This window comes from Erythranthe guttata, chromosome 10 (assembly GCF_056151865.1).
Source record: "Erythranthe guttata isolate IM_541 chromosome 10, IM_541, whole genome shotgun sequence".
In the NCBI taxonomy this organism is placed as follows: Eukaryota; Viridiplantae; Streptophyta; class Magnoliopsida; order Lamiales; family Phrymaceae; genus Erythranthe; species Erythranthe guttata.
The window spans coordinates 14,182,933-14,206,556 of NC_142542.1; the positions used below are offsets into that span (position 1 = coordinate 14,182,933).

Sequence of the window (23,624 nt, forward strand, 5' to 3'; positions counted from 1 at the left end):
AAATTCTTTTGCAACGCCTTTTCAGGTAAGAAATTATCGGACATTGCAACACAAATATAATTATTAAATATATAATTTAATGTTGTAAATACATGTTTTTCGAAAATCTATATAATAATTTTTTTGTATACGACATAATTATCATGAAAGATATATATTTCAGTAAATATTGATTGATCATAACCATTTGTAATATCTAATAATTAAATTATTTGATATAATGAGTAATCTGAGTAAAAGATTGATTGATCATAACCATTTGTAATATTGGGTATAAATAAATTATTTGATATGATCGGTGATCTCATAGTATATGTGAAGATAACCAACATGCTTAACTCGAATTTCAGCCCTCTGTCTGGCTTGGAATTCGAAGATATTAGAAATATGGGATTTGTGGAGTGAATGAACGATAAATTAATAATTGTTTACCTATCGTCTCTGACTCTCTATGAATTTGCATACTATTGGATCTTGCATCTTTAGTATCATTTACTTGCATTATTAGATATATAATACAAAAAACATGTATAAAATAAATAAAAACAACAACACTTAATTATATAATAAAAAAGAAAAAAAAGGTAATTAATGTTTATTTAATATAGTTGCAAAATTAGTTGTTATCCGTAAATATTTTATATTATAGCTTTTAATGTTTATACAATGTGATTTAAACTATATTTTTATATTTTCATATGAAATTAATTTGATAAATAATTTATACATGTATCAAACATGTTTGATACATAGTGGTTTTCAATTTTCATCTTTTATGATGTTGATATTCATTAAATAGTACTAAAACTACATACGTTAAACAATACTAAAATAATACATTAAGGTCCCGTTTGGTTACCAAGATAAGTCATGGTTAACTAAATAGTGGGACTTAATTTGATGTTTGGTATCCTCAATAAATTGGCGGGTCGACCCGCCAAAATTATATAATCTTGCCTTCTAATAAGTTTTTTTTTGTTGGATGTTTCAAGCTCCAATAAAATAATTGGGTCTCATTAAATTATTTAATCTTATCTTGGTTAATCCATTTTGCCAACCAAACGGGGCCTTAATGTTAAAAACCACACAGTCCTAACTACACATGCAAAAATCACACTACAAACAATTTGTGTGTTTAATTATTCAATCCACAAACTGTCTTTTATAATGTTGATACAGAGTGGTTTTTAATTTACTTGTAGTTTTCGACTAATTGGTTTAAATCAAAAAAATGTGAACACTAATTACTTACTTTTAGAGGATAATTATTGAACCATTTTATCGTGCAAAAGATTAGAGTTAACGGTGCCAACAAAAAAATAATTCTAATTCGTTTTGCATTAATTTGCTGATGAATTTGCGAAACTTTTTATACAAAATGTATATACTATATTAGGAAATTTAATAAACTAATAATTTTGTTATTACTTATTATTGTATAGTTAAGGTAAACAAAAAACGGATCTATTATAAAAGGTATCCAATATATAATTCAGGAATAATATTATTAAATAACAATTAAAATTTATTTTGAATTTTTAATACAAACATGTGTTAAATAATAAAAAATAAATTATATAGCACCGTAGATGGAGAAATCTGAACATAGAAGAATATCTCATACGAAATATATGGTAATTTGTTAAATAACACAAATCATCCAATTCTATTTAACATTAGCTTTTATATTCTTACATATTTAAAATATTATATAGATTTAATTCGATATAATTTGAAAAATATTGAAAAAGATTATTATATTTATAGATTTTATTTTTGAGACAAAAAAATAATTCATATGTTGTTAAGGAAAGGTATATATAATCTAATATTTTTTGAAAATTATCAATTAAATTATATTTAAGTACAATTATCAATTTTTCGATAACATTAATTAGGTAAATTTGCAATGATTTGATATATATGTATATAGTAGTGAATTGATGAGTATTAAACAACTTTTTTCCTTTTAATAGTGAACAAAACGCCGCACACACTCACGCACACACGGGTATTCATTTTGTAAGCAAACATACATAAAGTACGGTATTTTCCATATATTAACCACAAATAATTAAAACAAATAATTTAAATAAGTAAGAAACTGAATTCATGAATTAGAAAATCTGGATAGTTAATTTGCAAGGTCTGAAAAAGAGAAATCAATTCGTATGTGTCACTTTATATAATGAGGATGTAATAACGTTAAAAGAATATATATAAAAATATAATTTATAATTCTTATAACAGTACCAAATTAATAAAATCAAAAGGACCTGATACTAAATAAAAAAAAATATATATTAATCTAAAATATTACAATCTTTGTTATAAATAAAACAAAATACGTAAAATAATTTTTTTTATCATTGCATACAATCTTACTTGTCAAACGTTTACAATCTTACGCAAATCACAATCCTTGCATGATGTACAACATTATAATATTGTTTTTTCAGCAATTTCATCACACGATGTTAGCCGTGCACCTATAAAAAAAAATTTATCTATAAGCAAACATTTCGACAAACTAAAATTACATAAACTATTTGGTAAAATAAATAGGCATCGAACAAAATAAATTAAAAACAATACATAAGAACAAAATTACGGGAAAATATATGTTATGGTGTACACCATTTTTCTTGTTTGAGTGGAATTATATATACATATTTTTTTGACAGAAAAAGAAATCCATTTTTGATAAGGAAAGATACATAAAATCTTATAATTTCTAGAAGTGATTGATTAACTTGTAATTAATACAATAGATAAATATAATTACAATTATTGATTTTTTTGTCCGAATTGTGTTAAGTTGACTTAATTTTATATATTTGTCTCATTTTGATTGGAAGAGTATTAAATAACATTTTCATTATCACTATAAGCAATCAACTTAAATAAGTAAGAAATCAAATTCATAAATGTAAATCCGCGAAATATATTGGTAACGTTTGAAAAGGAAAAAATGAAATTCAAATTGTATAAAATTTGAAATTTAAATTGATTGGCAATCATTATATTGATACTGTAAAATCTGGTAACACATTAATTCAATTTCATTATATAACAATATATTAACAAATAGATTACCGGTTTAATCCATTTAATAAAGTCTATGATTATTTTATTCTAGCGTGATACATTATTAATACGTTGATAATTTTTGTTGTAAATTATAAAAAAATATTATAAATATTTATTACAATATGAAAATAAATAAATCACAAATTTATTAACATAATTATTTTAATTTGTAATTTAAATAAAATAATTCAAAAAAAAAATACAATCAACATATTACGTTTTTTGGGAAATTACCTAAGTATTTTTTTTTTTTTTTTTGTAAATATAAACTTAATGAAAGAATATGTATATGTGGTAATGATTAAATGAGTGTGCAAATGTTAAAAAGGAAACAACTTAAATACATACCAAACTAAAAATGACAACTAAGCAATTTACTAATACACATAAGCAATTTAATGACAACTAAGCAATTTGAAAAGATGACATAGGAATTTGCCACATGTCATTCAAAGAGGGCATAGATTCTCTTTTTATATTATATATAGATTATAAGGGGTTTTTATGTATAAGTTACTCATCAATAGCTATATCTCTTTTATTAATAAGTCCCCTTTAATATGTATTCTTAATCAAGGTAAAATTAATGTGATGACAAAATTACCCTCAACTCAACTCTTAATTGTTATCCCAATTAAATTTTAATTTCATCAATTTTGATCACAAAAATTCAATGTTGACTTTTTCTGAACTTTTTCTTTACCGCCCGATTTCCGGCGTTGACTTTCTGAATTATCATTTTTACTATTATTATTTTATGTCTGCCGTTTCGCCGTCAGTTTCCAGCGTTGATTTAAAAAAAAAAAATCCTATAACTTTAGCCGTTTTTTTTACGTTCGCCGGTGAACGTTGACCGTAATTGTATTGCCGCTAACATTAATTGCACTATCACTGATAGTACAATTACTGTAAACACAATAATATTATTGTCAACTACGTCAATATTATTATTTTTTTGGCTTTTTTATTTTGTTTGATTTGTTGATGAGTCAATATTGTCGCTGACTGTAAAATTACTGTAAACACAATAATATTTGTGTCAACGACGAAAATCAAAGGAAAAAATCAAGAAAAAAAAAGTTAATTCGAGACCGACGATCAACGACGGCGACGGGCGAATTGTATTCAAAATTGGGCTAGGGGTCAAAATTGAATAATTGGTGAAATTTGGGGTCAAATTGAGGTAATATTGAATTAAATGATGAAACTGGAGCATATTAAAATGTGATGGGGGGTATTTTAGTCTTTTCCACACCTTTGGACATTGTCTGCATTTTTTTGTAAAATAGTTTTTTGTCTCGACCCTTTTATGAATAAATAGCCCATGATGGGCTTATATGTAATAGACCTTAATTAATAATTATATTCGCTATTACAAATAAGTCCATCAAGGGTTACTTATTCACAAAAAGGTCCAGATCGTTTAAAAAATAGTTCAAACACAAATCATAGGTGTGGACAAAACTAAACTACCCCTCACATTTTAATATGCTCCAATTTCATCCATGAGTAAACAATTTAACCTCAATTTGACCTAAATTTTACCAATTATTTTATTTGACCCCTAACCCAATTTTGACCGTCGTTGCCGTTGACCGCCGGGTTCCGGCATTGACTTTTTTTTATTTTTCTTTTCCTGAACATTTTTTGCCCCCGTAAAAAAAACAATAATATTCTTGTGCTTGACAGTAATATTAACACAACAAAATCATTATGTTACATAATAACTTATTGTGTAATGCAGTAATATTATTATGTTGACCAGTCAACAAAGGCAAACATAATGAAAAGCCAAAAAAATTAATGTTATTGTTTGACAATAATATTACTGTCTTACATGAATATTACTGTACCGACAATAATATTACTACGTTTATCGTGTCTACGCTAATTTTATTATCAACCACAGTAATATTACAAAGTAGACAGTAATATTACTACGTTGATTGGTCAACAAATCAAATAACTTAAAAAATCAAATAAATAATAATATTGATGTGGTTGACAATAATATTATTGTGTTTATAATAATTTTACTATCAACGACAGTAATATTGTAATTTAATTATTGTCAACGACAACAATATTACAATATTAGACAGTAATATTGTTACGTTGAACGGTCAAGAAATCAAACAAAATAAAAGTCCAAAAAAATATAATATTGATGTGGTGGACAGTAATATTATTGCGTTTATAATAATTTTACGGTCAACTACAGTAATATTACTGTTACCGGTGAGCGGTTGGAGGAACAAAAAAAGCGGAATTTTTTATAAAAAAAAAAAAGTCGACGCAGAGACCAGCAGCAAAAAAAAAAGAAGTTTGAAAAAGAAAAAGTCAAAATTGATTTTTTGGGTCAAAATTGAGTTACAGTTAGGAATTGAGTTGAAAAGGTTGAGGGTAATTTTGTTATACACATTAAGTTTGCCTTTATTTATAAAACATATTTTAGGAATGAACTTATTAGTTAAAGAGATATAACATCTAAACCTAAAATAATAAAAATGATTGACCGTAAACCTCGAACAAAAAAAAAACCATAATAATATAATTATTGTTGGTCAAAAGAAATTGTTATTTTATATAATAAACATACACATGAGATTAGTTTAAAGGGTTTATTTTAGATAGTCCCTGACTAACTTACATAATGTGCGATAAGGCCCGAGGATTATTTTTTTTTTTTTTTTTTTTTTTTTTTATGTTTTTTGAATAAAACCCATTTATTGTAAGCTTCATTTCACAAAAATCCAAATAATTAGTTATATCCTTTTTACCCTCTCAAACCCTAATCAGGGTTTGTTTTATCTTATTTTATTTTAATTATTATTATTTTTATGAATTAATTATTAAAAAAAATTAAAAAAATAATAATTAAGTTTATTTTACTATATAATTATTCTTACGGCGGTGGCCTAGGTGGTCGAAGCTCCGGTTAGCTGACTAACATTAGTTGACATTCCATTTTTTTTTCTTTTAATTTTTTTTTCCGGCGACGGGTTGTTGAAATTCCAGTTAACTGACTCAACATTAGTTGACATTTGACATTCCATTTTTTTTTTTCTTTTTTTTCTTTTCTTTTTTCCCGGTGGCGAGCCGTCGGAGCTCTTGTTAGCTTCATATTTGACATTCCATTTTTTTTTTCTTTGATATTTTTTTTGTTTAATTTTTTTCCAGTGTGTGGTAGGTCGTCGGAACTTTAGTTAGTTGACTCAACATTAGTTAACTTTAACATTAGTTGACATTTTTCTAAAAAAAAATTCTCCGACAGCGGATCATCAGAGTTCTACTTAAGTGACTCAACATTAGTTAATTTCAACGTTAATGAGATGTTTTCAAGAGTTTTAGTCTTTTAGATGCTATATTTGATATTCAACGTAGTAAGGGTACTTGCATTTGTCTGTACAAATAACAGCCCTAGGTAATTTTATCTTCATTCTCGTATGTTAATACTACACAATTATCTATCAAGTACTTTGTTGATTATGTATCATTTACATTAAATTATCAATATCGTTTTTATTTCTATAAATCTTTAATTATTTTTGTACGTATGACGTGACACATATCACGAAACAACATCCAACCAACCCTCTTATCAATTCATGACTCCGCTGATAGAGTCTGAAAAAGGTGATTTCATTTTAATCAAGTTAAGTTGATCATTTCATCAAATTACATACAGAATTGAAAACAAAAGCAGGAAAGGGAAGAACTATGAAAAAAAAAAAGAAAAAAACAACCATCGGTTGAAAAACTTAAGAAATTGAAGTTACTCGTACGGAAACCACACTCCGATGAAAAGACTTGTGGCAACCACATGCCTCGCATTCTAAGGCGGCCTTGGCGAATTCTCCGCCTTTAGGGTAGAATTGTTGGCATCCATCCCATGAATCTTCCATCTGAAAATTATGGACTCTCTTACAACATCCGTAGACGACCACTCTTTTGTATTCAATCACCTTCCGATGGTAATTCTGGTGCAACCACACGCCTTGCAGTATATAGGCAATAGCGAGCTCTGCACGAACTCCAGGCAACCGTCCTTTCCCCCACCCAACTCTTCATGGGATTTGTTACATTCTCCGTATTTGTCTGCACTCACTGGATTTGTTTCGCCCATCGGAGATGAATTTTTATTTTATTTTATTTTATGTATCTTCCTTTTTCAAAAGTCGTCTACTTTTTTGGGATGGTAGACTGGTAGACAGGTAGAGGGTATTATTTGAGAATTTTTTGACATTATCAAACTTTCCATTTACAATGTTGTGAAATACTTGGAAGTTATAACTTATAATAAAGAAAGAAAGAAGGTCAACCCATTCATATTAGGGAAATCATTCTTACAAAAAACATACACTATTAGAAAAATGGTTTTTTACTACGACCATTAACCGTGGTAAAATGTATCAATTTCGTAGTAAAAAGGCTTTTGTTACGCATTTGCTACGAATTTGTCCCGTAGCATATACGGGCGTGAGAAAAACTTTGCTACGGTAAATAGACACGGCCATGGGCCGGTTCCGAGTTGGTTTACTCCAGTTCGCGGTTGACTTTTTCCGGAACCGGCCCGTACTATGCACGGTTCAACGGGCCGGGTCGGCCCGCCGGTTCACTCTGGTTCCGGCCTATTCGGGCCGGTTCCGGGTCGGCCCGGAAATTTATATTTATATATATATATTTAAAAAAAAAATACTTAATGTATAAAAAAATTAAAATAATTACTTTTAAATAGGAAAAAAACAAAAGGAAATAAATAAAAGGACTTTAACTTAATTTTATAGGAAAAAATGGGGTGTGAGTGTATTTATAAGAAAAAAGAGGGGGGATTCAAAAAATAGCAAATAAAGGCCGGTTCACCGACCGTTATTTGCTTTTTTATTGATTTTTTTTTTTTTTTTTTACAAAAAATCCGGGTGAACCGCCGGGCCGGCCCGGTGGTTCACGGTTCACCAATTCATAGAACCGGGCCCGTCCCGGGGACGACGAGCCGGTTCACGGGTTCCGGTCAACGGTTCGGGCCGGTTCGTCAACGGGCCGATTCGGGCCGGTTTCGGGCCCAAAACCGGCCCATGGCCGTGTTTAACGGTAAATAGCCGTACCAAATACCTTTTTTCTACGGTAAATCCTAATATTTACTACGACTTCAAAATTGTTTCGTAGTAAAAAGTACCTTTTATTACGGCTTTCTACCGTAGCAAACAATCTCGTCGTAAAATAAAAAATTTCTACTACTGATATATGAAGATGGTTACAACGTGAAATTAATAAGAGTAAAGTTTGTTAAAAATAGAGGTGATCTCTGACATAACCCCTCAAACATTTCATTAATTGCCATGAAGAGGTCACGGAGGTTGCCAAGGAGGGTGACGGCGGAGCGGGTGGCGGGCTCCATGGCATACCACTTGCAGACCAGGGTGGCGTAGTTATGGCCACGAACGTCGAGCGTGGCGGCGATTATGTTTTTTCGCGAAATTTGGATAAAACAGGATGCTAATCGACTATGTTGTTTGCATAGTCGAATAATAAACCAACTATGTTTTTTATAGTCGATTTATTACTTTTAGTTCGAATATACGCTTTAATATTTCAATCACCTATAGTCGATTAATAAAATGACTATGCAAACAACATAGTTGATTACTGTTGAGTGTATATTTTACACTCAGTATATATTTGCTTACAAGAATTTTTGTATACTTTTATTGATTTAATGGTGCTTAATGAGTGGTTTGTTGTATTTTAGGTACAATTTGAAGATTTGGGAGTTCCAAGGATGAAACGAGCGAAAAAGGGTAAAAAACAGGCAATAAATGAAAGAACACATTCGGAGGCTGAAAATTGGCCTGGCGCGGCCATGTGAAAAATAGCCTATTTCAGGCACGACCGTGCCAACTAGGGGTGTAAATGAGACGAGCCGGCTCGCGAGCTTCCAGAGCTTGTTCGAAAAAAGCTCGTACTCGAGCTCACGAGCCCGAGCTTTTTGACGAGTCGAGCTCGAGTTTCATTTCAGTTGTTCGACAGCTCGCGAGCCGGCTCGCGAGCTTTACCTTTTTCTATATTTTTCATCCATATTAATAATATATAATCATGGATATTATTAATAATAAAAAAAAAAATATTACTTTTCTAATTGAAAAAATAAATTTGATGGATGGGAACTTTTTAGTTGTGCCTAGCTCGAGCTCGAGCTCGGGCTCGTTTCGTATACGAGCTCGAGCCTTGTATAGTTGTGGCGAGCTCGAGCTCGAGCTGGCGAAATAAGGCGAGTTCGGCTCGTTTACACCCCTAGTGCTAACTGCTGAAATTGAGCAGAAAGCTTCAGGAATTCTCTCGCGGCTGTGTGAAAACACGCTGGAAGCAGTTTTAGAGTTTTAATCACACAAGGAAACCAAAATCTTCTACCAAGTTGGGGCATCTATTTAAGGGCAAAAACCAAGCCAGAATTTTTTGTTTACACAATCTTAGAGCAAGGAAGAGGGAGAGAACGGAAAATCGAAGACGGAGAACTGACGAATCTTCATCATAATTCTTCTTTCATCTATCTTTTCTTAATCTCTGTCTTTTTATATTTTATGATGTTTTTCGTAGAGAACATGAGTAGCTGAGTTTTTAATCTAGGATTTTGTTGGAACCCTATGTGGCGATTCAAACCTATTTTTCTAATATTATGCAAGTTTAAATTCCATAATTATTTCTTCTATTCGATCTTATTTAGCGCATGAACCTAGCTAATTTATGTTGCTATATGTTATTGTTAGAATTTATTGACAGATCGTTTTAATAATTAGAACAAGGATAAAAGACCCTTCGAGTAGTTTTCAGCGGATGAGTGTGTCCATTGCATGTGGTGTCGTAGACATACATATATAACCTTAGGTAGCCGTTTACGAGACTTGTTAGTTAATGCTTTATTCATAATTGTTTTGCATAGACATATAGTGAACTGTTCATGAATAATAGCCTCATAATACACGTGACAACGGGTTATGAGTAATTTAGTGTCTCTGGTTAATAATCAGGAATCGTAACTTGCATGATATAGGTTTAATTGGGTGGTGAATTATTGCATAGGGGAAGATAAAATCCTAGATCCGTTTTTATATTGATACTTTCTTGTGTTTATTTGCTTTCATAATTCGTTTAATTGAATAAATTTAACAGCCTTGTGTAGGCTAGATAAAATCATAATTGTTAGAATTTGGTACTTAGGATTAGATAATTTGAGTATTCCCTCTGGGATCGACATCCGACTCTCAAGAGTCCACTTTTACTACTTGTGGGATCGACATCCGACTCTCAAGAGTCCACTTTTACTACTTGTTTGCGATACGTGCACTTAGGATTAGATAATTTGAGTATTCCCTCTGGGATCGACATCCGACTCTCAAGAGTCCACTTTTACTACTTGTTTGCGATACGTGCACTTCCGTGTTAGGTATTTATCCCAACAAGTTGTTGACCAATTTGGGAAGTGATTTGAGCCATCTTTGAACCGTTTGAACCTTTCAAGCCTACCTTTAAAATTTTATCATTTGAACCTTGATTGAGCCTTGGAGAAACGGTGTTCTTTCTTTTTGGCGAAATAAAGTGGTAAGTAGATGGTGATTTCTTGATAAATTATCCCTTGGAGCTTGGTTGGAAATTTTTTTACGTTTTTCTTCTTCGTAAAGAAAAGAAAAAAAATAGAAAAAAAAAAGAAAAAAAAGGAAAAAGAAAAGAAGAAGAAGAAGAAGAAGAAGAAAGATAGAAGAGGAAGAAAGGGCTTGAGAAAGATTTTAAAGTAAAAAACTCAACATTAGTTAACTTCAACATTAGTTGTCATTTGACATTCCATTTTTTTTATTATTGCTATTATTATTATCACCACCACCGGAGGCAGAGACGCAGGTCATCGACGCCGCAAAGCCATATATTTGAGTCTGACCCCAAACCACTGTTCTCTTGCTTGAAATTCTGAACCGTAGCTTAAATATTGCTTCTTCTGATATTTTGTTTTGGGTTTTCAGTCTAGATCTCATTGGAGAAGGAAAAATGGTTGTTTGGGTTGAAGGGTTGTGGGGTAGGATGGAGTTGCAAGGTGTGAGATGGAACGGGATGAGGTCGCAAGGATTATGGGATGGTGTGGTGTTGCAACGGCGTGGGAGGCAGATCTAGGGTTTGGATAGACCAAGCGGAGGACGGAGCGGCAGAGAAAATTCCCACATGCAAGACCCATAATTGACTACGTCAATAACGTAGTCGATTAAGGTTTAATCGACTATGTTTAGTAGTCGATTAAGGTCTAATCGACTGTGTTCAGTAGTCGATTAAAGTTATTCGACACATTTTTTTATTCACTCTTTTAATTGAGTTTGTGTTGGGTTTTATTTTACGGTATTAGGGTTGTTTTTGTTACTTTTAGCAGTCAATTTCATTATTTAACAATAATTATGGTACTCAATTCCTTAATCGACTATGCATTATATGATAGTCGATTAATATACCTGACAACGAAAAAGAGTTAAAAAATATTACAAGTAATAAAAGATCAAAAACGAAAATACGCCTGAAGGCGAAAAAAACTAAAAAAATCAAAAGTAAAAATAATAATAATAGAAAAATAATAATATAAAAAAAAATTAATTAGAAAAAAAGGGGAAAAAAAAAACCAAAAATGGCATGGGAGTTGTGGGAAGAAGATGGTGGAAGGATAATTTTGGGATAATAAAAGAAGGAAAATGAGGATAGACTTTTCTCAAAGAGTGAAATGTTGAGTGAGACTCTCCCGACTTCTTTAACCCTACACTCAGTGATAAATATTGGGTGGGTCTTCTGCTGCTACGTGTTATTAACTTTTTGTGTTTTATATTATATTCCCCGATTGAGTTTACTGTTTACCTTTAGGGGTCTTAGAAAAAAAGAGAGAAAAAAAAAAAAGACACATGCCAGTAGAAGACTCAGACGGTGTCACTGAATGTAGGGTCGAATGAGCCGTCTCTCCCTATTAAAAGAAGTATTGATGTATCCAAAATTCAAGAGTGGCGAGCGTATCTTCTTCTTCAGAGGAATACAAGAAACTCGTAAACGAGATTACCAAAGGGAAAGAAAAAGTGAAACATCTAAAAGAATCTTCTTCCAAAATCGGAGATAGTGTTTTAGAGAGTAAGTTGGTCTCGTACGAGGAGGCTCTATCCCTTCTTAAACTATTTGCTCCACAAGGACAATGTAAGTACAACGTTGTGTCACCCTCATCAGACGAAAGGTGATTAATATTTTTACTAAAAAATGTTTATCATAAATGTATAAAATCCAAGGTGGTTGTTCTTCACTCTTCGAAATTTTCATCGATTAGCATATATTTTGTTCGGGTCTCTTTGCAGCGCACGGGTGACAGTGAGACCTAAGGCACCATCCGAAGAATTCGACGATGGATACAGTTGGAGGAAGTACGGCCGAGAATATATATTTGCTCCCCTTCTCACAAGGTGACGAATATGTATGCATGCTACTTGATCTAATCTACTTCTTTGTGCTCAATATACTACGGTCTCTCCCTTTCAAAATAATACACGTGTCTTTTAAGGTTTTTACACACACATGTTAAGAAATGATCGTTAAAATATTTTTTTCTGAAAAAAACTATGTTTCTGAATGTGCATAACCTATTACAGATGTATAGATCATGTGAGGGAAGGTTGTATGGCTATGAAAGAAGTGCGTATGTCAGCATATGAGCCGAATGCAGTTGATATCACATACAGAGGGAAGCATACATGCCTGAGGTCGGCACATGTACCACTCGAACAAGTCCTCGGGATTTGACTCTAAAAAATGGACCCTCACCGGACAAGTACTTCGTTTATGCTTTTATTACAACATAGGATTGAAGAAAAAATCTACTCCATTCATTGGGTGATTAAAGTTTTAGAGAATGATCGAGCTTGTGTTTTGACTAATGTACTCGGGGAGTTGTTTTTTGATAGTAGAGTTAGGAACGCTATTATATCCGGGCTTGCAATGCGATGAAATCGCTCGAGTTGTTTAACAGAATGGACTTTCATTGTTCGAAAGCATGAATTGAGTGGGGTCCACAAAAATCGGCCAGAGATCGAGCATTATGCTTGTGTGGTTAATCTTCTTGCAAAATTTTGATTTTCGGTGTTCTTTGTTTTTTTTTTTCAAGGATGAAATTTGAATTGGTTTGGTTTTCCAGTTCAAATGTTAAGGATTGATTTTTTTCCAAAAGTACTAATTACGACCGTATTCGTCTGATCTCCACCCCTATGTAATAATCAAGTTACGGGAAATGAATATCTGAAATGATGTTTCAAACTAACATTATTTGCTTTTTTAGACTATTCGGAACGCATTACACAAAATAAGAGTATGAGAAACAATTAACCAAAGAATTTAAGATATTTATTAAGGCACCTAGGTGCAATAACACGGCACTGCGGTTACAGAGATTTAGGTTGCAACCTAAGCATCCGGGTGCGCCTAAACGGCACCGAGGTGCCTGTCTACAGAGAGAGGGCTTTCACGGCCTCGTTATCTTTCTTATCTGGCACCGCGGTGGAAAAATACAGAAAGTGAGGTGCAGATCATCTTTTTTTTTTTCTTTTTTTCTTCTCACCTGAAAACTGGGTATGTAATTTAACAACTACATCTGACACAGTCACACGAGCACATCGATAAACACGGGAGAACAACAAAAATATGAGAGCCTAGCTAGAGCTGCTAAGATTCCAAAAAGCAATTAACATTGGAATAAAGAGTATTCATCTTGATATTTCATCTGCATACTCGAAAAGCTCAACAAAAGAATAATAAATCACAGAATTAAGGACAATTTCTAACCGAATATGAGTGAATAAAAATGAAAAATCTCATGTTTCCACAACATAAAAATCAAAATCCGGGTTCAGTAGGAGAGAAATCCTCAACTTCCACAACATCTGATAATGAGCTTTCAAAACCTGTGTCCAAGTTATCAAAGAAAACTAATCAGCAAAAGGTGTCATTTTTCATATATGGTTGAACTAAGAATGCTGGTAAATGAGCTATATTCACATTTTAAACTAAAAAATAAATCAATAGAAAGATATGATAATTACCTCCTTGCTTTTTGTCAGCAACAAAATCATATCATTAATTGCCGACACCAAATTCGGAACCAAAACTAGTGGTCGATCATAGAACTTAAATTGCAAGTCTATTACTGAATATACCTCTTACCTACATTCCAAATTTGGTCTTTACACATTTGAATCTAAAGCTTAGGGGTTATGATTCTCAAATATTCATTCGTCGAATCACATTACTGGACAACAATGTAAATAGCATGAGTTAAGTTAGGAACTACCTGTCCCAAAGATGACAGCCTAAGACTGATGCCCCCTTCACGTACACGCTATTCTCGGCTATCTGAAACACAAATAAACAAATCCAGTTGGACTAATCATAAATTGCAAAGCAAATAAAAATTCAAATGGAGCACAAATGTCTTTCGCGTACAAATACCTCTAGTACGGTCCTCTGAATCTGGATTAACAATGCTTTTCATGCTAGGAGACTTGATAATATGCAGAGTCTGACCGTCAATAGTTATCTTCTCAACCCATTCAATCTTTTTATAATCCCTTTCGCCTACGCTGCACGTATGTTTGAGCTTATCACATCCTGAGATCACCAATTCTTTAAGAGATTTGGGCAAACCATCAATTGGCAATGAAAGAAGTTTGGGACAATTAACGATTGTTAGACATTCAAGTTTTGTATCGGTAAGCACCGGCAACTCCTTTAGCATTTCGCACTCACTGATTTCAAGAATACGAAGATTAGGGAAACGACTTTCACCGGAAACTACAGACATTCCCCACGCAGTCATTTTCTTCATCTTTACTATCTTGAGAGACTCCAGACTTAGTAATCCGGAAAACCGACTACTAACAGTGTCCAACATAGGCATGTCTTCAATGACAAGCGATTTAAGATTTTCCAGTATCCTCAATTCGTTCAGGACGGAGTTCTTCGTACAACTCATCAAGTGAATAACTGAAAGCTGGGGCAGAGTGCTCAACCAGTTAGGAAACTTTTCACCATTATAATTTGCGATCACCAACTCCTTCACATTTTTATGGGGACAAAGACCGTCAAGAACTTCTTCACCATTTTTTACTGCGTCATTCCATACAAATTCGATCTTGTCAAGGAATGGCTTCGTGTGTAGGCTAGCTTCCTTTGCATCATCATGACTAAGTACATACTCAAGATTTACAATGCAAATGGATCCTCTTAGCATATCCATGTCTTTAAGATGTTGAATACCATGATGAATTTTACTCTTTCCCACTATAAACGCAGACAACGTTTCAAGATTCACCAATTTACGAAACTCCAATGGCATGTTTTGTAGCATACGTGCACTAAAAATAAGATGCCGTAGAGTAACGACGTTCTTCATGTTCTTTGGCCACTGCTTAAGTCCATCACATTTCTCAAGCTTTAGTGTCTCTAAAGCGGTGAGCTGCCCAAACAAATCGGGCAACGCAGAGAAAGGATTCCCAGAAAGATTGAGAAGGCGAAGACGCTTCATTTCAAAAATCGAATGGGGCACATTATCAATACCCATATTGCTCAAATCTATCACTCTTGCGTGCTTCATATCTAAAAGAAAATCAAACGAGACCTTGGTTGTGTCACTACTTTTGGATGACACTATCAGAGTCCGCAAGTTCTTCTTGTGTGAGTTTTTTGGCACCACATTATGCACAATCTTGCGGTCCACAAACATATGACGGGTTCCTTTTGGGAAGACGAATTCTTCTTTGCTTGTTTGTTCAACTTCGAAGACGAATTCTTCTTTGCTTGTTTGTTCAACTTCCCGGGAAAGGCAGATATCACCGGATATAAACCGGATCATGCTGTGAATCACATCATGGATTTTGTAAGAGTCTTGCCCCTTCGAATTTTGGTTTATGGAGAGACGGAAGAAAGCGGCCGATAGCAACTTCTTGAAGTAACCGCAAGCAACATCTTCCGGGCGCATCTTTCCCGTGGGAATTATTAAACCTTCTGCCATCCAGAGTAAAACCAATTCATTCATTGTGAATTCGTGAGAACTCGAAAAAAATGAACTATAAACCAAGCACGCTTTTAGCTCTAATGGAAGTTGAAAATAGCCAAGTGCTAACACCGGTAAGATTTGATTTTTAATCTCTGCCAAGTGCCATAAATCGCAGCTCAAAACGTACTCCCACTCGGTACGACCACGCTTGTAGCGGAGCATTGTACCAATAGTCGTCGCTATGAGAGGAAGCCCTTTGCACTTTTTTGCTATTTCCATCCGAATAGGCTCCAAGTGTAAGTCGTCTATATGCACTCGGTTCTTGATAATTAGTGAGCAATATTCATCGGTTAAGTCCTTCAAAACGATTGAAGGGGCGGTGCCGACAATTTGGGACACGGCCGTACTAGGAGTGGTAACCAAGACCTTGCTTCCTTTTAACCCGAACATGAACGGAGAAAACAATTGGGCCCAGTCCTCATAGTTTTCACTCCAATAATCATCCAAAACCAATAAAAACTTGTTCCCATGAATCAATTTCTGAAGTTTCATTTGAATGGAATCAATGTTCGATAACTCACATATTTCTCCTAAGGCAGACTCTATTATAGACCTTGTGATGCTGATGATATCAAAATTTATACCCACAGAGGTCCACATCTTCAAATCAAATTTATCACCAAGTCTAACATCATCACCGTAAGCAATTTGTGCTACAGTTGTCTTTCCAATTCCGGCCATACCCACAATAGGTATGACAGAAACATCATCTCCCTCGTCGGCCAACAATGTATCAACAATATGTTTAATTTCTATGTCTCGTCCAACCACACGCATCTTGTCCACCACAGAACTGTAAGGCCTAGATTCTAAAACCTTCTTGGACCTCTCATTATTGTAAAGCGACTCAATATTTCTTTCAATTTTTTCCAACTTCTTCACTCGATTTGCTACTTTAGTGGCCAACTTTGAATCGAAAGTCGAAAGAAGCATGTTTCTTACCTCCGTTTCTCCTTCATTGGAGGAATTTTCAGAGAGCTTGGCTCTGTATTTTAGAACATCCAAATAAATTCCATCGAGCAAATCGTCGGTAGAGTACACGACTGAAACCGCAAATTCCAGTAAAACCTTCCATGCCTTTTCGTTAGAGGAAGTCCATCTAATTTCTTCCATGCTATCCAACATAGCTCTTATCTTCTCAATCTTTCTTTGCAGCTCCATTGTCGATTTATCAATATTCCAAACTGCAGAGAACTGCTTCGCAGCTTGACTTGCGAATTTCTGCCCTAGTATTCGGAGTGGAGTTTGTAGAAGAGGATTCATTTTTCTGCTGGTTGCGAATATGAACAAACACTAGCTTTGCTTTATTTTTAGTGAAAAGAAAGCAAAGACAAGAAAACATAAAACAAGAAGGAAACGGCTCTGTCTCTGTTTTGTACAAACTTTTTTTTTTTTTTAAGCAAACACCACAATGGTGCCACAGTACAGAGATTCAGGTACGTCAGATGCGCTAATCCCGGCACCGAGGTGCCTGTCTACAGAGAAAGCTTCATTCGACCACCCAGGTGCGCTTCTCTTGCACCCTGGTGGAACATTACTTAAAGTCGTGTTTTTCTGTCGGATTATATAAATTTAATTTCTTTTTCTCATCCGGTAATTCTTTTTCTCTTATATATATGTCATATGTGTGTGTGGTTTAGTGTATTTTTAGTTTCTTATTTACAAAAGCATTTGTATCCCCATTCACATTCACTAGTGCGATGCAAGGGATCAATTTTCTTTTTCTTTTCTTTTTTTAATTCTTTTTTGAATAAAATAAAATTAACAAAAACTTTTAACAGTTGATATATAATATAATATATACCAAAAACATTAAAAATAAAAATTCCATTTTAGTTAATTTGAAGTTATCTTGGTCACGGACCTTCCAGAAAAACAAGTCCCATGCATATATAATTTGAAGTTATTTTTTTACATTGTTTGTAAATTACTTTAAACTAATTTTTAAAAAAATCAAAATAATTAACGTATATGGAAAGCAATATAGTTAAATTACATGGAACATCAATATAGTGATTAAATTGTTATCCAAATTCTTGAAATGTGAAGTGTTGACCATATTTAGGGGTGGAAATTGGGCGGAATAGATTGGAAATGGCTTTTTCCGAAAAAATCCATTATGATTTTTAAATGCCTCGAAATTGGCGGAATTACGGAAATTTCATAAATTGTATTAAAAAAGTTAACGCCGGAAACCGGCGGCGGAAAAATAAATAAATACTTAAATCAACGCCGGAAACCGGAACCAGAATAAAAAATTGAGAAAAAGTAAGTTCAAAAAAAGAAAAGGTCGAAATTGGATTTTTGTGGTCAAAATTGATTAAATTGAAGTTAATTTGGGGTTACAATTAGGAATTGGTTTTAATACATTATTTCGCATTTATTTATAATACATATTTAAGGGATAAAATTGGCAAAAGAGATATAACCCTTGAACCTAGAATAATAAAAATGGTTGGTCAGGGCCTTTGCATAAAAACACTAAAAAAAAGGGTAAATTACAACCACACCCCTCAGGTATGCTTAAATAATTTTAAGGTCCTTATGGTATCGATAATTACATTCATCCCCTGAAACGTAGTTAGAAACTCTAATGGGATAAGGCATTGGATACATTATTCCGATAGGGTTATAACGGACTATTACTTTTAGCTAGTGGTGGAGATAACAATAGAATTATGGGGTGACATAGCTCCCACAACATTTATTAAGTCACTCATAACTATTTGTTGTCTTCACCACTTCCTGAAACCAATAGTCCGTTAGAACTATATCGTAATAACGTATCCAATGCATTATCCCATTAGAGTTTATAACTATGTTTCAAGGGGGTGAGTGTAATTATCGATACCACAGGGACCATAAAGTTATTTAAGCATACCTCAGGGATATGGGGGTAATTTACCCTAAAAAAAACAATATACAACACATGGTTTTTTATATAAGAAAAAATGCAACAGATAGTTCTGAAACTAATTATTTTTTTTCAAGGTTTTTAGTTTATTTGACCCTTATTCAAAATTTTCATATAAAATATAACATACATTATATTATGGAATTACAAAAATAAATCAGAAAATTATATTATATATTTCGAAAAATAATCAAAATAATTGTAACTAAAGTCGTCGGGAATCGAAATTTTTGGTAGTTTTATATAAAATTCCAATTCCGTGCCAAAAATGCACGGTTCTAAATTCGGATATTTTTTAATCGGAATCTGTGGAATTCCAAAGTTGCATTCCGACACCCCTAACTACATTGCATTTTTTCTTTTTCTTTTTATTTTATTTTATTTTATGAGATATATGTATGATGATGTTTTTTTTGGTATGTCTCGTGATTTTAAAATTATTAAAATATATTATTGAAATGATGTATAATGATGTTAATTTTAAATGTATTAAAAATGCCCATACTAGCTTATCATCGAATCAAGTTAATCAACTGATGAATCTTTAGTGCATTAAATATTAAAACAATTAACATGGATCATGCAATTAATTCGTTAAACTTAATATTATCCATTTGTCCATTCTTTTATTTTATAATAAAACTTATTTATTATTTGAAATTTGAAATATATATATTAACATTGTATATTAATGTACATTTTGGTAGAATTTTATACATAATGTATAAAATAATATATTTTTTGAGTTAACTACGAATAATTTAATTTAAACTTAATAATTTATTCATATCTTGAAATATTCTATTATCAACATATATAAGCGTTTAAGAGAAACAAGGTCATTTTAACCATTAACGTGTAGAAGAACCCATACAAATATTGTATTAGTGAGCAAACATTTACATTTTTATATTCAATATGATTGAAATATTTTATTTGATCATTCATATTACACAATAACTAGAAACTTATTTTATATTAAATTAATCATATATAATTTTATTTATTTATAAAACAATTAATAATGTGATATTTTAAGCAATTAAGTCTTAAATAGTGTAAATTATCAACTAAAGTAGTAAGAATAGTGTATATATATATATATATATATAATTATATATATATATATATACTAGGGGAGTCGCACCGCGCATACGTAATGCCCGTAGATATGAAATTTCAAAATTTGTTATATATTTTGACGGTCTATTATATACAATATCATACAATTAATTTATGCAAAGAGACAGTACAATAAAATAAACATAGTTTCAAGTAGCATATAACATAAATTGCTAAGAAGAAGTTCTCAGTTCTCAGCATTAAGAAACAAAAAGAAACAATTGCTAAGAAGAAAACAAAAGTTACTAAGAAAAAAATTGGGTAAATTACATCCACACCCCTGAGTTATGCTTAAACAACTTTAAGGTCTCTGTGGTATTGGTAATTACACTCACCCCCCCTGAAACATTGTCCGAAACACTAACGGAATAATACATTGGATAAGTTATTCCGTTAAGGTTCTACCGGACTATTATTTTCAGGCGGTGGTGGAGACAACATAGAAAGGTAAGATGTGACATGACTTCCCAAACATTTCTTAAATCCTTATTACTTTATATAAGAAAGATTTATAATTTTTCATCATGGTAGCATTAATGCCCCCGCGGAAAACAAATATAGTGCATATCGGTCCCCAGGACATGAAAGTTTGGCTCCGGTAATTAATTTAGGGGTGCGGCTGTAATTATCAATACTAGAGGGACCTTAAAGTTATTTTAGTATACCTTAAGGGTGTAGGTGTAATTTACCCTAAATATAGTCATGACTCTCAGGCATATAAATTATAGGGTAAATTATGAAAATCACCTGGACTTAGGCTAAATTACAAAAAGTACCCCAAATATCCGTAATTACCAAAATTCCCTCGACATTTGTTCCAATATATAGTACACCAACCCCCTTATGATGTGATTTTTCACGAAAGCTTTTTTACTAGAGAGTAATTTTGACACTTAAAAAGAAATTCCACGTCTGCAGGAGTACAATTGACATTTTTCGGAAAATATTGCCTAGACTCAAAAATATTTTATGAGGAATCAGACACCGTAAGGAGGTTGGTGCAAGACGGAAACAAACATTGGGGGTATTTTAGTAATTACGGATAGGTGGGGGTATTTATTGTAATTTGGCCTACATTCAGGGGGTTTGAAATTTACCTTAAATTATATATTATTTGAAAAAAAATATAACTAAACAAATGCAAAATCTAAGTAATCCATGGAAAAATAAATAAATAAATAAAATAATAAGACACGTGAAACTTGCTAGTTAACCAGAACCAGAGAAGTAGAAAGCAATGTAAAAATATAATTCAGACACAAACTTTTTAATGTAAAGATAATTTTTCAAGATCAATCCAAATGTTGTTTACATGTGCAATCTCTCGTCTTCCATCCTTGTAGTACAACCGCTTACTCATTTTAGGGCAGCAACGTACCCTGAGATCTTGAACCGAAGCCGGCAATTCAGGCAAAGAAATCATCTTTTCGCAGTCGTTTATTTCCAATGATTCGAGTGAGCGGAGATGCAACAGAGACGGAAGAACCGTAAGTTCCGGACATGATCCAATCGTAACATCTTTGAGGCATGGGAAATCACCATCCTCCATTCCAGACCATTCCACAAGGTTCGGCATGTCGTCGATACTCAATTTCTCTAGCTTCGGAAATGCAACTTTAACACGAGTTTCGGACTTTCTGCAGAATAGGGAATTAATATCCCTCACACTTGTCATCTCCACAAGATCGAGGCTCTTAAGAGACGGCAGTTCGCCAAACGAGGGCAACGTGTCGCAATTTATGCATCTTATGAGGAATATTGTGGAAAGATCGACAAAAGATGGATTGGTTATCCAGCTCGGAAGCTTCGAACCACAATAATGAGGCTGCAGACATTCTAAGATGTCGGTTGCATCGGGGTTTTCGACACTACCCCAATACAAGTACAGATTATCTATGCGTTTCTTATCGCACAATGCAGCTGCCTTTGCTTCTTCCGCGTTAGATACATTATGAAGCTTTAGGATAGAGAACGACCCGGCGATCTCGTTCATGTTTTTCAGCTCCGTTATTCCGCACCCATCGTCGGTTTCCCCCACGATGAACGCATCTAATGTTTGGAGTTTGGTTAAGTTTCCCATCCCACTAGGCATGACCCTCAGCTGGCCAAAAATCTGGAGGTCCAGGTGGCGAAGATTAATCAAAGACCCGAATCCCCGTGGCAGTTCGTGAATTCCAGGGCAGTCCCTCAATCTTAATGTCTGAAGAGAAAGAAGAAGATCGATCGACTGAGGCAATTGATCGATGGGAGTGTTGGAGATGTCTAGGAATCTCAAAGAATCCAAATACTCGATGGAACACGGTACGTGTGTTATGTTGCTCGAGCTCAGATCCAATGTTTTTAAGAGCTTCAAGTGGGGAAACCTTAAATTGCACATTTTATTCCTCGGAATACAGAGATTGACAACTAAGAGTGTGCGAAGTTTCTTGAATTTTGTAAGAGCATCATCAACTAAAGCGTGGTCATGTTTACGACAGTCCCATGTTAAGTGTAGGATTTCTTGGTTGGTCGTATCCAACTCATTACCATCTCGGATTCTTACGTAATCGCCTCGTTGGATAATGAGCCTAGCAATTTTGGATTTGTCGTTGACTTGGTAATGGGAAAGATAAGCAGCAGTTGGCTTTGCAGGTACGATGATATTTTGATTAAGCTAAAAGTCGAAGCACAAATTACCCACGTCCTCCATTCGTTTCGTCACTTCGAGTTTGATGCATTCTTCGGCAATCCACATTTGTACCAATTTATCTTTTGAAAATCCGTAATCCGGAAGAAATAGGGCAAGATGCCGAATACAGTTCCAGTAATCTATTAACGGAACTTGCGAACTTTCAATGTCGTCTTCTTCTATGCCATGTTCTTCGTAAGCTTTTCGTCTTTTTGCTCTAAGATTAATTTGTTCTGTAGTTTCTTCAGAGGGAGATGCTTCATGTTTTATAGCAGCAGGTAACTTCATCTGCAAAGGTTAACCAAAAACTATACATATATACAACAGATTTAAAAAAAAAAAAAATTAATTAGGGACCTTTTGGTTGAATGAAGTGGTGGCAGAAAGCTGATTCAAATTGAGAATTGGTGGAAGAAGATAGATAATTAGAGAATTACAAATTTGTCCATTTTCCAGATTTTCAGCAAGTTGCAAGTAATTTTTCTAAGCCAAAAGTGATTTGGGGTGCAAAGTGCCAAACAATTTATGTTTAAAGGGTGCAATCTGCCAATTTTGCAATTTATGGGTGCAAAGTGCCAAAAGGGTGTAATTCAAGCGTGCAAAGTGCGAAAAACCCACCCTGTTTTACCCCATTCAAGCTCCACATTTTGAAACTAGATGATCATAAGATGTGTCTCTTGGCTTATAAATATCAGATTGTGGTGCATTATTAGAAACTA

At 33.3% G+C, this 23,624-nt stretch overlaps 3 protein-coding genes across 3 annotated transcripts; 1 reads left to right on the top strand and 2 right to left on the bottom strand.

Annotated features, from left to right (window-relative positions):
- The first annotated feature begins 11,127 nt into the window (after window positions 1–11,127).
- Window positions 11,128–12,897, top strand: LOC148767598 (putative WRKY transcription factor 30). The gene is made up of 4 exons (XM_088824688.1): window positions 11,128–11,240; window positions 12,113–12,337; window positions 12,456–12,560; window positions 12,747–12,897. The coding sequence occupies exons 1-4, from the start codon at window positions 11,128–11,130 to the stop codon at window positions 12,895–12,897; spliced, it is 594 nt and encodes a 197-aa protein (XP_088680814.1).
- Window positions 12,898–13,983: 1,086 nt separating this feature from the next.
- Window positions 13,984–17,464, bottom strand: LOC148767599 (putative disease resistance RPP13-like protein 1). Its single transcript, XM_088824689.1, has 2 exons — window positions 14,596–17,464; window positions 13,984–14,051 (listed from the first exon to the last, which is right to left on the bottom strand). Exons 1-2 carry the CDS (start codon window positions 17,462–17,464, stop codon window positions 13,984–13,986), a joined length of 2,937 nt encoding a protein of 978 aa, XP_088680815.1.
- A 3,955-nt stretch (window positions 17,465–21,419) lies between these two features.
- Window positions 21,420–23,302, bottom strand: LOC148767600 (putative disease resistance protein At3g14460). Its single transcript, XM_088824831.1, has 2 exons — window positions 23,263–23,302; window positions 21,420–23,193 (listed from the first exon to the last, which is right to left on the bottom strand). The coding sequence occupies exon 2, from the start codon at window positions 22,612–22,614 to the stop codon at window positions 21,505–21,507; it is 1,110 nt and encodes a 369-aa protein (XP_088680957.1). The 5' UTR covers window positions 22,615–23,193; window positions 23,263–23,302; the 3' UTR covers window positions 21,420–21,504.
- Between the last annotated feature and the right edge of the window lie 322 nt (window positions 23,303–23,624).